The 18384-nt window shown below is 47.0% G+C and overlaps 1 protein-coding gene across 1 annotated transcript in view; it reads left to right on the top strand.

Annotated features, from left to right (window-relative positions):
- Window positions 1–18384, top strand: part of barx2 (BARX homeobox 2) — a 91235-nt gene that overhangs the window by 36837 nt on the left and 36014 nt on the right. The window contains exon 3 of the mRNA XM_033049679.1: window positions 7687–7771. Coding sequence (XP_032905570.1) covers window positions 7687–7771 — 85 coding nt within the window. The remainder of the gene's footprint in view (window positions 1–7686; window positions 7772–18384) is intronic.

Below are 18384 nucleotides of genomic sequence, written 5' to 3'. Positions count from 1 at the left end.
ATGCCTTCCCAGTTATTTTTTTCGCCAGACATGGATGAACAATTTCTGGAGTTCATCCATGTGGTCTTTAAATCTTCGCCATTGCATCTCCACTGTCAACCCTTTAAGTATAATTTGCCAGTCTATCCCAGTCCGATTCCTGTCTCATACCTTCAATGTCTTAATTATTCGAGTTCAGGACCCCAGTCTCTGAATGAACTGTGTCACTCTCCATCCTAATGCAGCATTCCACCATATTATGGTCACTGTTGCCCAAGGGGCCTTGCACAACAAGTTCGCTGACTAATCCTTCCAAATTACACAATACCCAGTCTAGGATGGCCTGCTCTCTAGTCGGTTCCTCTACATATTGGTTTAAAAACCCATCCCATATACATTCCAGTAAATCCTCCCCCTCGGAACTGTTACCAATTTGGTTGGCCCAATCTATATGTAGATTCAAGTCACCTATGATAACCGCTGTACCTCTGCCACATGCATCCCTAATTTCCTGCTCAATGCTATCCCCAACCTCCCTCCTGCTGCTATGTCATCTGCATACAATTCCAACAAGTGTTTTCTGCCCTTGGTTATTTTGCAGTTCTACCCATACTGATTCTACAGCATCCAAGCTGATGTCTCTCCTTGCTATAGCATTCATCTCCGCTTTAAACAGCAATGCCACCCCACCTCCTTGTCCTATCTGTCTATCCTTGCTGGATATTGAATACCCCTGCATTTTTAGCTCCCAGCCTTGGTCACCCTGGAGCCATGTCTCTGTAATTCCAACTATATCATATTCCTTAACTACTAACTGTGCATTCAATGCATCCACTTTATTATGAATGCTCCTCACATTAAGGCACAAAGCTTTCAGGTTAGTTTTTCTTATCTCCCTTCTACCGCAATTCCGTGTCCCTCACCTTCTTCCAGTCCCGCCTCAAGACCCATCTCTTCACCTCTGCCTATCCTTAGCCCCACATCCCTTTTCATCTGTGCATTAATTGCCTCATATTGTGTTTTGAATTGAATTCTGCCTTTACTTTGTGGACTAGTCATGTCTCTACTATTTATTTCATTCCCCTTACATGTTTTTCCTCTACCTGCTAAATTTTTGTAAGGTGTCCTTGAGACTCTTGAAAGGCGCACATAAATAAAATGTATTATTATATTATTATTACTTTTAGCCTCTGTCCTCCTTGTATGGTCCTCTGTCTCCTTGCATTTGTTCCCATCCCCCTAACCTGTTAGTTTAAACGTGATCGTTCCTACACTCTCTTTCCCGTTAGCTGCATGCATACGCGTCCACGTTGTTGACTCCACACGCCCACCAATTTTTAGGTTATACCCATCCGTGTAGCACTAACAAACCTGCCTGCGCACCTTCCATGGAGTGCCTTCCAGAGGTGTATAAAATCATGAGGGCTAGCGTTAAGGTGCAGAACCACAGTCATTTTCCCAGGGTAGGGGAGTCTAAAACCACAGAGCACAGGTTTAAGGTGAGATGTGAAAGATTTAAAGGGACCTGAGGGGCAACTCTTTCACACAGATGATAGTGGGTGAATAGAACGAGCTGCGCTAGGAAACTGCAGAGCTGCATAGAATAACAATATTTTAAAGACTCTTGGACAGGTACATGTATAGGAAAGGTGTGGATGGATGTGGATCAGGTGCAGGCAAGTGGGGACCTGTTAGGCAACCTGGTCTGTGTGGATGAATTGGGCCGAAGGGCCTGTTTCAAGCTGTATAGCTCTATCCCTCTATGACTGTAAGGAGTTGGAGACTGGATTCAGGAGCCAAGCATTGTTTGTGCTCCCTCCTGCATCTCAGAGTACCACAGAGGGCCCTGCGGAGGTAGGCTGTTGCAATGGTGGAAGCCGACTGACTGGGTGATGGGACTGCGCGGGTGCTTGTAGGTGTATGTTTGTTGCCATTGTTTCCATATTGATGGGCATTTGTTAATTCACCTGACATTACAGTTAATCCCAATCTGCAGAATGGAACATTTTTGTGGTTTTCTCTCATGGCAGTGATACAATGGGACCATTCAGAGTATTGCAGCAAATGCTCTCTCTCACGTGAATGACATATTTAACTTCAGGAAACACACTCCTGAGGCTTTCGTGAAATTTATGTAAAAGCACGTTCAGATTCCTGAGAGAAATATTCGGCATCTTTGTCCTGTCCTTGTATATATTCATGTGCAGACGAAGAGCGATTTTTTTCAGAAGGGTTGTGTCATAGAGTGATGCAGCGTGGAATCCGACCCTTTGGCCCAACGTTCCCGCACCAGTTGTGTATTGCAATATTAGCACTCTGGTGATTTAATAGGATGATATACCTTAAAACAGTGGGCTCTTCTTTTCTCTTCTGGTCATACACACACGTATAGATTATTGCACAGACATTATCAGGCACAGAAGGGTTTGTTACATGTATGTACCAATGTTTGCAGAGAACACATGGACAGTGTGGTTCATACATGGAGATAAGTATACACACAAAGGCATGTGCAGAATCATGCCAAGATACAGGAATGGATCGATAGTAATCATGTCTTGCCCTTTCTGCTGTCTGGTTAGCACCCAACAAAGCTTTTCACTGTACCTCGGTCCACGTGACAATAAACTAAACTAAATGGGGACATGCCTAAGCTGGGAACTAATTCTCAGACTATTTAAGCAATATACTGATACAGTGATAGGCACGGAACAAAGGCCCCATTCTCCTTCATCATGATCGCTGAGTATGTCCCATCTCAGCAGCAAGACAGAAGCACGAACGTTGGTGGCAGAGTTGGTTCAAGAAGATAGGTCACCATCACCTTCTGTGGGGGAATAAATGCAGCAATTCCTGGAGAATCTTCACGGTTCAGTGATAAATGGTAAGGAATGTACAGACACGATCCTATATTACCATCACCAGCCCCCCGCCATCAATAACCTGGGGTCACCACTGACCAGAGATGTAACTGCAACTGCCACAAAATACCATGGTGACATGATCATGTCAGAGGCTGGACTCCACCCCTGACACCCTTAAGCCTTTCCAACATCTACAAGGGCTTGGAATACTCTCCACTGCCTGGTTGAGTGCAGCTCCAACACTCATGAAGCTTGTCTTCATCCAGGACAAAGCTGCCTGTTTGATTGGTATTGTTTCTATCTTCCCTTCCTTCACCATTGGTATATAGTATCTGCTGGGTGTGACCAATGCAGACAACACTGCAGCACTGTGTTGGCACTGAGGTGGCACAATGGTAGAGTTACTGCCTTACAGCACCAGAGTCCCGGGTTCAATCCTGACTTCAGGTGCTGTCTGTATGGAGTTTGCGCATTCTCCTTGTGACCGCATGGGTTTTCTCCAGGTGCTCCGGTTTCCTCCCACATTCCAAAGACGTACAGTTTTATTGGCTTTGGTACAATTGTAAATAACCCCTAGTGTGTAGGATAGTGCTAATGTATGGGGATTGCTGGTCAACGCGGACTCGGTGAGCCGAAGGGCCTGTTTTCTGGGCTGTATCTCTAAAAAAACATGGAAAATCTCGCAAAGGTTCAGTGACAGCACCTCCCAAACCCAAAGCCTAAATGTGGTAAGTTCATGCAATGGCTACCATCTCACAGTCCCATCCATTCAAGTTGTAGGCTCTATGGTCCAGATGCTGAAAGTCTAGACTCTGAAAGTCTAGGGTGGCACGGTGGCACAGTGGTAGGGTTGCTGCCTTACAGCGCCGGTGACCCGGGACCCGGGTTCGATCCTGACAGTGGGTGTTGTCTGTGCGGAGTCTGTGCGGAGTTTGTATGTTCTCCCCGTGACCGGCGTGGGTTTTCTCCAGGTGTTCCGGTTTCCTCACATACTCCAAAGACGTGCAGGTTTGCAGGTTAATTGGCTTGGTGTAAAATTATCCCTAATGTGTGTCGATAGTGTCAATGTGCGGGGATTGCAGGTCGGTGCGGACTCAGTAGGCAGAAGGGCCTTGCCACCCCGAGCCATATCCACTGTATGAATGTACACACATTCAGAGATTCATGTACACACACACACACACACAAGCACAAACAAAAGGCTCCCTTCCAATGAATCTTGATGCAAAACATCTGCCTCTGCAGGTACACTGACATCCCACAGATTTTGTTATGTCTTTGAAGTTGACCAATTTTTAATGCCAGGTGCCTTTCAAAATTAGTTGCAAATAACTTGGGTCCTTAATTGTTTTGTTACTATTTGCAATTATGCTAGTGTTTCAAGTCTGATGAGTTTAAAGGATATTGAAGGATTTCTTAGGTACACAAAATTGCTGGGGAAACTCAGCGGGTGCAGCAGCATCTATGGAGCGAAGGAAGGATTTCTTGACTGGATCCTACCTGACTGCTTGTTCTGTGATAAGGCTTAGGAGCAGCAAGTGTTTTCTTACCCAGTTCCATCGCGCAGGAATACAGCAAGAGAGCCTCTTGATGACTGGATAGCAGTGTGTTTGTTGTACTGTGCTGTACACCCACACCTGGACTACTGTGTACAGTCTGGCTCAGCCTGCTGAAGGAAGGATGGCATGAAACAGGATAGGGTGCAACAATTGACATTGGGTTTTCAAGGAATGGGTTATAAGGAGAGGCTGGATAGTTTGGCTCTTTTTCCCCCCTGGAGTGTAGCAAGCTGAGGGGTGATTTTATAGAGGTTTATAAAATCATGAGAAGCATAAATAAGGTGAATAGCCACAGTCTTTTCTCCAGGGCAGGGGAGTGTAAAACTTGAGGGAATAGGTTTAAGATGTGAGAGGAAAGATTTAAGATGAACTTGAGGAGCAAGTTTGTTAACACACAGGGTGGAGCATCTGTGGAACGAGCTGCCTGAAGAAGTGGTCGAGTCGGGTAAAATTGCAACATTTAATAGACTCTTGGACGAGTACGTGGATAGGAAAAGTTGGATGTAAATGTCAGGTGCAGGCAAATGGGACTAGTTTGGTTGGGCAACTTGGAGAACAAGCAGAAAATACTGGAAGTTGTCAGCAGCCAGGCGTGAACAAACTCTTCTCTCTGTGAACACTGTCTGATCAGAACATTTCAGCAGTTTATTTCAGATTTCCAGTATCTACAGTTTTTGTTTTCATTTTCAGTTGCCCAGTGTATGTCTGTGACCCTCGTGGTACAGCTAGGACTTTGTTGAGCAGATCACGTTGAGTTTCGATGTGGGAAGCAGTGAGAGGATCTCTGGGGGTGAGAGTGCGTGTGTAGCCACAGCAGAACTGGCTTTCTCTGCACTTAATGTACACCCTTCAATTATATAACAGAGATGAACCAACAGGCTTCACTTCTGAGTCGATCATCACTAAATATCGAAGACAGACACAAAATGCTGGAGTAACTCAGCGAGGCAGGCAGCATCTCTGGAGAGAAGGAATTGGTGACTTTTTGGGACAAAATCCTTCTTCAGCATTTTACTTCAGCATTTTGTGTCTATCTTGGTGTGTAATCAGCATCTGCAGTTCCTTCCCACACATCAGTAAACACCCTTTTCTCCCTTGGGTTTTAGCATAGTGTATCTTCGTGCTTATTTCTGCATCTTTCTTCCAAATAAGGAGACACAAAAGGGGAAGTTGGTTCATTTAAACTAATCTCATCTGCCTGTACATGATCCAAACCACTGCATTCCCTGCATATCCATGTGCCTATCTGAAAGCTTCTTAAACACCATATGGTATCTGCCTCCACTATTACCCCTGGCAGTGTGTTCTAGACACCCACCACTCTCTGTGTAAACCAACTTGCCTATACTGGGACGGAAAAGCAAGAAAAAGGTGCTAAATATTTTAGAAGTGATTGGGCATAAACATTCCACTTAATTAGATGTAACTGATGGAAAAAAGCGACAAGTCTAAGCTGAGTTGAGTTATGTTTAGTTTATTGTCACGTGTGTATAAGGTACAGTGAAAACCTTTTATTGCTTGTTAACTAGTCAGTTGAAAAACAATACATGATTACAATCGAAATAACCACAGTGTACAGAATCTAAAGCTGAAACTAAAGGGAAACATACGAGTCAGCAGCAAGAGTAGGTCATTGGCCCCTGTAGTGTGGCAGTTTACACCCCAGCGGTATGAACATTGACTTCTCTAACATCAGCGCTTCTACTTCCTGAGAAGATTACGGAGAGTCGGTTTGTCAAGGAAGACTCTCTCTAACTTCTACAGGTGCACAGTAGAGAGCATGCTGACCGGTTGCATCGTGGCTTGGTTCAGAAACTTGAGCGCCCTGGAGAGGAAGAGACTACAAAAAGTGGTAAACACTGCCCAGTCCATCATCAGCTCTGACCTCCCGTCTATCGAGGGGATTTATCACAGTCGCTGCCTCAAAAAGGCTGGCAGCATCATCAAGGAGCCACACCACCCTGGCCATACACTCATCTCCCCACTACCTTCAGGTAGAAGGTACAGGAGCCTGAAGACTGCAACAACCAGGTTCAGGAACAGCTCCTTCCCCACAGCCATCAGGCTATTAAACTCGGCTCGGACAAAACTCTGAACATTAATAGCCAGTAATCTGTTTATTTGCACTTTATCAGTTTAATTATTCATGTGTGTATATATTTATGCAATGGTATATGGACACACTGATCTGTTCAGTATTCATGCCGACTATGTTCTGTTGTGCTAAAGCAAAGCAAGAATTTAATTGTCCTATCAGGGACACATGACAATAAAACTCTCTTGAACTCTCTTGAACTCTTCAACTCTTCAAGTAACCCTTGCTTTCCCTCTCTCTCTGTCCCTCCCCCACCCTAGTTCTCCGACTGGTTTCACTGTCCTCATGGTTACATTTACTGATTGTATGCCTCATTCTCACCTTCCCCTCAGCTAACAGTGAACCATTCTGCATTTCCTTGATCGGCGTCTGCTTTGATTTGTCGTTTTCACACCTTATCCTTTCATATCTCTGGTGTCCCTCTCCCCTAACTCTCAGTCTGAAAACGTCACCCATGCCTTCTCTCCAGAGATGCTGCCTGTCCCACTGAGATGCAGTGTTTTGTGTCTATCTGTGTAAAAAGAAAGATTGAATTATTTCACAACTCACAACAAACAGAAACAATAGGATGAGAACAGAAGGAGATACAAGTTATTGCAGATGCTAGAAACTTGAGTAAAACACGAAGTGCCATAGATCGACAATGTTTTTTCTGACTGATTGCAGCGGAGTGGGGGAAGAAAAATCTGCAAAAAAGGAAAAGAGAAGTGGGGGCAGGACAAAGCCTAGCAAGTGGCAGTGGGACACAATGAGGGGGGGTTGATTCTGGGATATGTGAAGTAAGTGATGGTTAGAGATTAAAAGGAGGTAAAACATATCAGATAAGGAGAGAAACATAAAGCCAGAGGCAGGGACATGGGGGGAAGGGAATGGGAACAAGAAAGGGAGGTGCATCGGGGTGGGTGGAGGGTAAGAGTGCAGGAAAGAGAGGGGGGGGGATGTTACTTAAAATTTAAAAATTCAATGTTCTGTCTGCAGATGGTCGCCTATCTATTCCATCCATAGACGCTGCCTGACCGCTGAGTAATGGGAATAGAAAGGTTGTGCAAGATAGACATTGCAGTGAAGTAATAGAGGTTTGTGCTTTGACTCAATGATTAACAGGCAGATTAACAAGATGGACATAATATTAGAAGAAGGATTTACCAAGAATATAAAGATACTTAGGATTTGTTTATGTGGCTTTCAGATTGGACTTGGCACAGTCACTGGGATTAACTCAGCTCCAAGTGAAAACCTGGTACCAGAACCGAAGGATGAAGTGGAAGAAGGTGGTAAGTTGCTTTAGTCTGTGTCGTGGGCTGGTGGTAACCGGTGGGCCTGTATCTGAGGTGGGCCGGTGGGCCGGTGATAGATGGTGGGCCTGTATCTGAGGTGGGCCGGTGGGCCTGTATCTCAGGTGGGCCAGTGGGCCGGTGGTAGACGGTGGGCCTGTATATGAGGTGGGCCGGTGGGCCTGTATCTCAGGTGGGCCAGTGGGCCTGTATCTCAGGTGGGCCGGTGGGCCGGTGATAGATGGTGGGCCTGTATATGAGGTGGGCCGGTGGGCCTGTATCTCAGGTGGGCCAGTGGGCCTGTATCTCAGGTGGGCCGGTGGGCCGGTGGGCCGGTGGTAGACGGTGGGCTGGTGAGTCGGTGGGCCGGTGGGCCTGTATCTGAGGTGGGCCGGTGGTAGCCATTGGGCCGGTGAGTCGGTGGGCCAGTGGACCGGTGGGCCGGTGGTAGCCGGTGGGCCTGTATCTGAGGTGGACCGGTGGAGTGTGGTGAAGTGGGTGGAAGCTTTGCATAACTGAGTGGATCATGGGAACCGAATAAGGTGAAGCAACTATTGCAGAATCCTGATGTGGTAGGAAGTGCAGGCGGGTATCTGAGCAGGGCTGCGCTGATTTGTAAAGACGGTTAGAGGACATGGAGCACTCGTGGGTTTCATGAGTCGTGTCCCTAGCATCCTTCATCATATTCCTCATTCTCATTCATGTATAAATCCATCATCTCTGAATGCATCGTTAATGATTGCCTGAGCTGATCCATGTGGGAGCGAGCACTTCATTCTCACCACTTTTTAGTAAAGATAACTATATATATATATATATAGATGCTCAGCCCATCAAACACCTTTGAATGGAGCATGGCTGTTGTGTACTCAAGTCTCGGACACTCGGATACATAGCACAATTAGAACTTGGAAACGAATAAAACAGAATCTAAAATTAAGAAATCTATCTCTTTTAATGCCAATAGTCAATAACCCGTCGTTTAAACCTTCGATTATAGATAAATCATTTACACAATGGGAAAGAATGGGAATCAAAACGCTCGGAGACTTGTATGAATTAGGAAAATTATTAGCATTTCAACAATTACAACTGAAATATAATTTGAAAAATAATCAATATTTTAAATATCTTCAAATCCGTGACTATCTGAAAAAATACACAAAAGACCATCATAACATGTCCCCAGACTTATTGGATGAAGCCATGAAGACAAAGGCTGAATCAGCAAATCTAATATCATACTTATACAATATTATTTTAAATATAGAAATACCTACAACCGGTGGTATTAGAAGAGACTGGGAACAAGAACTAGCTATAAAAATTTCAAAAGAGAGCTGGGATAAACACTTACTATATGTGCATAAATGCTCGATCAACGTACGACATACTCTAATTCAATATAAAACATTACATAGACTATATTATTTAAAAACTAAAATAAATAAACTTTTCCCCAATGTCTCACCCATTTGTGATAAATGTCAGTCACAAGAAGCTACCATAGCACACTCTTTTGTTTTTTTGTATAAAAATCCAAAAATTCTGGAATGAAATATTTGAAATCTTCACAAAATTATTTAAAATAAAACTTGTACCAAAAGCAGAATGGATCATTTTTGGAATATCGGAAGGTAACCCCGAATTAAACGTGTTTCAAAAGAACTTACTTAATTACGGGCTAATAATGGGAAAAAAGCTTATACTCAAATTTTGGAAAAATGCTCCAATACCAACAATAAAAATGTGGATTTCAAACATGTTCGAAACACTACACTTGGAAGAGATGAGACTCCTCCTAGCAGGCAAAGTAGACCACTTCCAAAAGACATGGTCTGCATTTATGGAACTATTACAAGCATAAGGTGCAATAGTAATTTAAAATATAAATGGTACCAGGATCTGGTATAAAATAAATTAAAAAAAATAAAAATACGGTTGGTATATCCTTTTTTGTGGAGTTTTGTGTTACAATAGAGCGATTGTTTTTCTTTTTTTTTCTTTTCTTTCTAGGGTCTTATTTCCTTTCTTTACTTCCTTCTCTAACTTCTTCCCTAAGGGGCTTTCTTTTCCCAACACTTTCCTGCACCTTCACGATTCTTGCTCACTTTCCTTACTTCTTTTATTTCTATCTTTTTTAAAGCTCGAAAAACGAAGTGGTACAACAAATGTAATAAGATATATCTGATGTGTATTATTGTAATTTACTGTACTTCTAATAAAAAGTTTTTTTTTTTTAATTTAAAAAAAAGTCTCGGACACTGTGGTCCTGCAACCTTAACAATACTCACACCATGTACAGGATTAAGAATCTCAATTTTAAAAACTCACAATTGACCCCAAAGGTCGGCAACATTTAGAATTCTCTTAGTTCTGGACTCCCCCACTAGAGGGAATGTTCTCTCCATCTTTCTTAATCATCTAAACAACTATTTCCATCAGCCTTTAACCTTTGATAATTTAGTGAATTCTCTCATGATTTCAACCCTAGCCTACATGATTTTTAAAAATGTTTGAGTAAACTTCTGAATCAATGAAGGTTGCCTCTATGTCAATGATCATCAATGTTAGTTTAGTTTAGTTTAGAGATACAGCGCAGAAACAGGCCCTTCATCCCACCGAGTCTGCATCGACCAGTCACCCCCGAACATTAACACTATCCTACACACACTAGGGACAATTTACATTTATACCAAGCCAATTAACCTACAACCTGTCCGTCTTTGGAGTGTAGGAGGAAACCAAAGATCTCAGATTCAGATTCAATCTTTAAATTTAAATTAAATTTCTTTATTTATATAGCACATTTTTAGTCAACTTGCATTGACCCCAAAGTGCTTCACATAATTACATCCACACACACAGGCAAAGGTGGGTGAAGTGTCTTGCCCAAGGACACAACGACAGTATGCACTCCAAGCGGGATTCGAACCAGCTACCTTCCGGTTGCCAGCCGAACACTTAGTCCATTGTGCCATCTGTCGTCTTTATTGTCATTGTGCAGTGTACAGTACAGAGACAACGAAATGCAGTTAGCATCTCACCCAGAAGAGCGAACATAGAATAATGAGCAGTAAAATATATATATGTACAAACAGTAGTAGTAGTAGTGCAATTTTTCTGGGGGAAGGAGTGTCTGGGGGGGGGGGGGGTGGTGACTGGCAATCACCAAGGTGCAGAGTTAAGTAGTGTAACAGCCACAGGAGGGTAAACAGTCTGTGGCTGGGGAGAGAGCAGTCCTTGACGATGCTGCGCGCCCTTCGCTTGCTTTGGATAGACTCAATGGAGGGGAGTGAGGAACCGGTGATGCGTTGGGCAGTTTTCACCACCCTCTGCTATGTTTTCCGTTCGGAGACAGAGCAGTTGCCATACCATACTGTGATAGAGTTGGATGCTCTCGATGGTGCAGCGGTAGAAGTTCACCAGAATCTGAGAATCTCGGAAAAAAAACCACGCAGATCACGGGGAGAACATACAAAAAATCCATACAGAGAGCACCACGAGTCCGGATCGACCCCATGTCTCTAGTGCTGAAAGCGCTATAAGGCAGCAACTCTGCCGCTGAGCCAGGTGGGCGACTGCTCTTGTATTGGGGCATTGCGGAAATAAGCTGTTCAGAAATAAGCTTCACAGCTGCAAAATAAATGTTGCCAGGGGTGGGACAGGCGCTGCTTCCTGAGCAGTCAGGATCAGGCGTGGTGGGGAACACTGGGGAAGGAGAGAGGGCTGGTGGTCACTGGAGGTGAGGGGGTGGGAGTTGTAAAAGGACTTGTTCGACACACAAAGTCTCTTACTAAGTATCTTTATTATAGTCACTACACACATTATGCTCTAGCTGTCCGTGGTCATCACTGGAACTAGAGAGCGAGCTAGAGGCGGGGAAGCTACAATTATACAGGAGACAATGGGGAGTGGTTAGTAGTGGTGAGGTCACTATGTTAAAGGAGCATGCACTGATCTACATCCTTCCTCTTGGAAACAAAGCGACCACGGCTCATACGCTAGAGGCAAACCATAAACAGTTAGAAAACATCATGACGCAGACTACTCGCACACTCCGTACCGGACAGGCGGCTTGGCCAACCGCCCAGAGCGGGTGCGCAACCCACCTTCCCCTTCAACCGCAGGAGCTACAGGAACGGGGGCAGGGACAGAGATGGGAGAACCGGGAGACAAACGCACAGGGGAAGGAGGAGAACGGGGGGAAGGAACGGGTACACCAGCAGGTGAGGCAGGAGAAGGAGGCTCGCGTGGGCTGGGCACAGGGTGCTGAGAGGGAAGTGTCCGGGGCATGCGAGGAGTGACAGGGGCAGGAGGAGTTTCAGGCGGCGGTGAATGGACAGGCGGCGAATACGGGTCCGCGGGAGGCGGAGCAGGCTCGTTGACAAGCAGCAGGTGCTGGTGTGTCCGACGGTACACAGTGCCCTCGTAATTAACCAGGTAAGACCGGGGAGAGTCGGCATTGCCAACGACAACGGCCAGCCGGTGATGACCGGAGGTGGACATCATCCGGACAACCTGGCCTGGGAACAGACGGGGAAGCAGTCGGGAAGATTTGTCAAAGGAGCGCTTTTGGATGACCTGTTTCTCGATGATGCGCTCCTTGACAGCGCCAGGGCTGCGGACAGCGGGCTTTAGAGATTGCTGAGAAACCGGGAGAGGGGGTCTAGTGGTGCGGGACATGAGGCGCTGGGCAGGCGAACCAAGTGCGGGGTCCCGGGAAATGTTGCGGAGGTTCAGGAGGGCAAGGTAGAAGTCCGAATGGGCAAGACGACAATGTTCCAGCAGCTCCTTGGCGCTGCGGACAGCGCGCTCCGCGAGGCCGTTGCTTTGCGGGTACTCGGGGCTGCTGGTGATGTGGCGAAAGTTCCATTGGGTGGCGAAGGCGCTGAACTCTGCGCTGGTAAACTGTCCGCCGTTGTCGGATTGGAGAGTCACCGGGGAACCAAAGGTAGAAAAGTGGCGGCGAAGCTTCCCGATGACGGCAGCAGACGTGAGGGAAGGCAGCTGGTCCACCTCGAACCAGCTGGAGTAGGAGTCCACCAGGACCAGGAAGTGTTTGCCACGCCATTCGAATATGTCAGTGGCGACAGCCATCCACGGCAACTCGGGGGCCGGCTGCTGCATGAGAGGTTGGCGTTGTTGATGAGGCAGTAGGCTGTTGCAGGCAGCACAGGCGGAGACCCTGTCCCGAATGTCCTGAACCATGCCCGGCCAGTAAAACTGGGCTTGGGCCTGGGACAAAGTGGCCTCCACCCCGGGGTGGCCGTTGTGTGCGGTTTGGAAGTAGTGATCCCGCAGCGCGTCCGGCACCACGACTTTGTGACCCTTCACCACCACGCCGTTGTGCAGCACCAATTCGTCCCGAACCAGGAAGTAGGGCCGGTAGGGAAGAGCGTCGGTCAGGCCAGCCACGGCGGATGACGCCCACAAGCTGTTGCAGGGCAGGATCAGCGGCAGTGTGTTTGACCAGGGACTGCATCTGCCAAGAGGGAACAATGTTAACGTTCAGTACCATCAGGTCAGAAGATTCGTATGGATGGCGGGCAACGGAAGGGAGCGGCGCACGGGACAATGTGTCGGCCACGAACATTTCCTTGCCCTTGCGGTACACAATGTTGAACGTGAATCGTTGGAGCTGCAGCATAATTCGCTGCAACCGTGAGGAGGCCGCATGGATAGGCTTGTTCAAGATAGAGACCAGCGGCTGGTGGTCAGTTTCAATGGTGAAAGTGTTGCCCAGAATGTAGTCCTTGAATTTGGAGCATGCGAACACCACGGCAAGGAGCTCTTTCTCGATCTGAGCGTAGCGCTGCTCAGCAGGGTTCATGGTGCGAGAGGCATAGGAAACAGGCAGCTGCCGATTGTCATGGAGCTGCAGGCAGGCAGCACCGAGGCCGAACCGAGATGCATCGCAGGTGAGGACGATTGGCCTGTTCAGGTCAAAGTACGTTAAAGTCGGGGTGCGTGCGAGCTTGGACTTCAGGGCTACGAATGCCGACTGGTGATGCGGGCTCCAGACCCAGGCATTGTCCTTTTTGATCAGCTCCCTCAGGGGAGCACTCAGTTCGCTGAGGTCGGGTATGAACTTACCCAGGTAGTTGACCATGCCCAGAAAGCGCTGCAGGCCGGGCACGTCTGTGGGAGCGGGCATTTCGGTGACCGCAGCAGTCTTCTGGGGGTCTGGCTTTAGTCCCCTGGCCGTGAATACGTGGCCTACGTACGTGACTTCCTGAATGCGGAACCGGCACTTCTTCGGGTTAAGCTTGAGATTGATCTCACGAGCCCTGTCCAGGACTTGGCGGAGGTGCAGGTCGTGCTCAGCGACGTCCCTCCCGTATACCAATGTGACACCTGACATCTGACACCATGTAAAAGGGCTTGTTCGACACACAAAGTCTCTTACTAAGTATCTTTATTATAGTCACTACACACATTATGCTCTAGCTGTCCGTGGTCATCACTGGGACTAGAGAGCGAGCTAGAGGCGGGGAAGCTACAATTATACAGGAGACAATGGGGAGTGGTTAGTAGTGGTGAGGTCACTATGTTAAAGGAGCATGCACTGATCTACAGGAGTGGCCAAGCTTGGATCCTGAGCTGGACATCAATGGAATGGTGAGGAAGTGGTCCCTGGAGATTTGGGCTGGGCGGAAGGTCATGTGGGAACTAGGGATTACAGCCTAGAGACATGAGGCAAAGGAATGATGTAACTTAAATTTAGTTCAGTTGGGGTGGGAGATTGCAACCTTCACGTGGTCCGTCCTGTTTCGACAAATGCAATCAACCTGGCATGCACAATCAAATAAGATCAAATAGAACAAGTTGTCCTACAACTTTAGGATGTGCACGCCATACGCAAGAAGAAGAAGTTTAGTTCAGTTTGGTTTAGAGAAACATTGTGGAAACAGGCCCATTGGTCCACCGAGTCCTTGTTGACCAGCGATGCCCACACACTAACATTTTCCCACACAAACAAGAGACTATTTATAATTTTACCGACCCAATTAGCCTACAATCCTGTACATCTTTGGAATGTGGGAGGAAACCGGAGCACCCGGAAAAAGATTTGGAGAGGACGCAGAAGAGGTTTACTGGAATGCTGCCTGCATTCAAGGGTATTAGCTACAAGGAGACTTGGATTGCATTTATCTGGAATGCTAGATATTGAGAGGAGACCCCACAGAGGGATATAAAATGATGAGTAGCATAGTTTGGGTAGACAGTCAGGACCTTTAACCCAGGGTGGAAATATCTAAGACTAGAGGGCATACTTTAAGGTGAGAGCGGCAAGGCGATGTGTGAGTCAAGTTTTTTACAGATAGAGTGGTAGATGTCTGGAACGCACTACACAGGGTGGAGGTGAAGCATATACTATAGTGGCATTTAAGAGGCTTGTGGGTAGGCACATGGATATGCTGTGAATGGAGGGATAAGGATCACGTGCAGGCAGAGGAGATTAATTTAACCTATATAACCATATAACCATATAACAATTACAGCACGGAAACAGGCCATCTCGACCCCTCTAGTCCGTGCCGAAACACATAATCTCCCCTAGTCCCATATACCTGCGCTCAGACCATAACCCTCCATTCCTTTCCCATCCATATAACTATCCAATTTATTTTTAAATGATAAAAACGAACCTGCCTCCACCACCTTCACTGGAAGCTCATTCCACACAGCTACCACTCTCTGAGTAAAGAAGTTCCCCCTCATGTTACCCCTAAACTTCAGTCCCTTAATTCTCAAGTCATGTTCAGCACAGGTATTGCACTGTACTCCTCCTGTGCTCCTGCCCTCTACAGTATGTTCCATGTTCTGATGTCCCAGGTTGGCCCTGGATTTCAAAGCCTAGAGCATGGTAGCTGTGATTAGGGACTTGATAGTTTAAGCCTGGAAAGTGGAGCCTTGGTGTATGGGAGAAGGTGTGGACTGGTTAGTGGTGGGTTGTGGAGGTGCAGTGAGGGTGTTACCTGGGTCTGGTTTCCATGGCTTGGATGTGACCAGCTCTCAGAGCCCCCTTTAAATAATATCCTTGCAGAGGGAAATGCTACAGAACACAGTGGGGCATTAATCTGTGCTACGTTCACGACACTCCTTGAGGAATTGATCAACACATGACCTCTCAGACCTTAAATCTCATCCAATTGACCTCTTTCCATCATTAAACCTAAGGGCGCTAGAAGAAGGGGTAACAATAACACCAAAAAAGATAAACTCAGCGGAACAGGCAGCATCTCTGGAGAGAAGGAATGGGTGACATTTCGGGTTGAGACCCTTCAGACCGAGAGTCGGGGAGAGGGAGTCTAGAGATATGGAAGAGTGAGATGCGAAAACACGAGATAGAAACATAGAAACATAGAAACATAGAAAAGAGGTGCAGGAGTAGGCCATTCAGCCCTTCGAGCCTGCACCGCCATTCGATATGATCATGGCTGATCATCCAACTCAGTATCCCATCCCTGCCTTCTCTCCATACCCCCTAATCCCTTTAGCCACAAGGGCCACATCTAACTCCCTCTTAAATATAGCCAATGAACTGGCCTCAACTACCTTCTGTGACAGAGAATTCCACAGATTCACCACTCTGTGTAAAAAATGATTTTCTCATCTCGGTCCTAAAAGACTTCCCTCTTATCCTTAAACTGTGACCCCTAGTTCTGGACTTCCCCAACATCGGGAATAATCTTCCTGCATCTAGCCTGTCCAACCCCTTAAGAATTTTGTAAGTTTCTATAAGATCCCCCCTCAATCTTGTAAATTCTAGCGAGTACAAGCCGAGTCTATCCAGTCTTTCTTCATATGACAGTCCTGCCATCCCAGGAATCAGTCTGGTTAACCTTCTCTGTACTCCCTCTATGGCAAGAATGTCTTTCCTCAGATTAGGAGACCAAAACTGTACGCAATACTCCAGGTGTGGTCTCACCAAGACCCTGTACAACTGCAATAGAACCTCCCTGCTCTTATTCTCAAATCCTTTTGCTATGAAAGCTAACATACCATTTGCTTTCTTCACTGCCTGCTGCACCTGCATTACTACTTTCAATGACTGGTGATGCTAAGCAAATGTAGAATGATTCATTGTTAGCTGAGGGGAAGGTGACAACGAGGTATACAATCAGTAACATTAATTTGGGACAGTAGAACTAGTCGGCGAGAATGAGGGAGGGATGGAGAGAGAGAGGGAAGCAAGGGTTCACTTGAAGTTAGAGAAATCAAAACTCATAGCGCTGGGTTTTAAGCTGCCGCAGTGACGGAAATAGCTATCAAAATATGGAGGGGACCGTGGGACAGGGGCGGCCGCGCGCGTATGCGCACACACGTGCAAGGCTTCGGAGGCTTCTGCCTTGGGCCCTGTGAATGGTAATTTCAGCTCAATCCAACGCTAAATGCAGCTCAACTCTTCCTGTCTCGCCGGGTTAACCTACAGCCCTGCCTGGACTGACAGAATACCAATCCGGAGCCGTGGAGTTAGCGCTGCTTCTCCCCACTGGCTGTAAGCCTGGGCCATATTTCCCGTAAGTCCAGGCAGGGACAGGCAGAGTTGAGCTGGGTTTAGCGCTGCTTCTCTGCGCTGGCTGTGGGCCTGGGGACACAGCTCCCGTCTGACTTCCGACGTCTCTGGCCACCCCCGGTAGTGGGGGGTGGGGCACTCGGGTGGAGACAGGGATGGTCCAGTGGAGGTTCTGCAGCGCTGGAGACCTGGGATGGATCCTGGCTGCAGATGAGGCGCAGGTCTGTGTCCAGCAAAGATCCTATAGCGGAGATCCTAGCTTTGGTGTCCAGGACCACAGATTATAGGACTGCCGTTGTGACCCTATGACCTGGGCACGTCTCCCTCCTCCAATCACTGCGCTCTATCCTCAGTCCCACCCCCCCTACTTCTGCCTCTGACCGACACCTCCCTCCTCCCAACATCGCACTCAATCATCATGTTCCGCCCCCAGCGAGGTTGAGTGCGATGTTGGGAGGAGGGACTATCCCCCCACCACTCAAAACAGGGGGGAGGGGGACACGTCCCCCCTGGCCCCCCCAGGAGTTCCGCCACTGAGCTGCCGAAGCACAATATGAGATGATGTTCCTCCAATTTGAATTGGCCTCACTCTGACATTGGAGGAGGCCCTGGAGAAACAGGTCAGTGTGGGAATAGGAGGGGGTTACATTATTTAGCAACCGGGAGATCATGTAGGCCTAAGCAGAGTGAGTGGAAGTGTTCACCAACATTTGCGCAGATACATGGATAGGAAAGGCTTAGAGGGATTATGGACCAAATGTAGGCAAATGCTGCAAATGGGGCATCTTAGTCGGCATAGATGAGATGGGCCAAAGGGCCTGTGTCCATGCTATGATTTTATGACTCTATCTGCAGTCCCTTGTGAGATACCAATGCATGAAACATTTCTCATTTACCAAGATTTTGCTGATTGTGAAAAGAGTAAATGTTTTTGGAAAGCATTTTGTTATAGAGTCATAGAGTGATACAGTGTGGAAACAGGCCCTTCGGCCCAACTTGCCCCCACCGGACAACATGTCCCATCTACACTAGTCCCACCTGCCAGCATTTTGTCCATATCCTGTCCCATCTTTGTGCTTCTTGAACTGCT

Source organism: Amblyraja radiata, chromosome 33, assembly GCF_010909765.2.
Source record: "Amblyraja radiata isolate CabotCenter1 chromosome 33, sAmbRad1.1.pri, whole genome shotgun sequence".
Classification (NCBI taxonomy): domain Eukaryota; kingdom Metazoa; phylum Chordata; class Chondrichthyes; order Rajiformes; family Rajidae; genus Amblyraja; species Amblyraja radiata.
The sequence above is the reverse complement of the archived record's forward strand: the minus strand, read 5'-3'. Positions and strand labels throughout refer to the sequence as shown.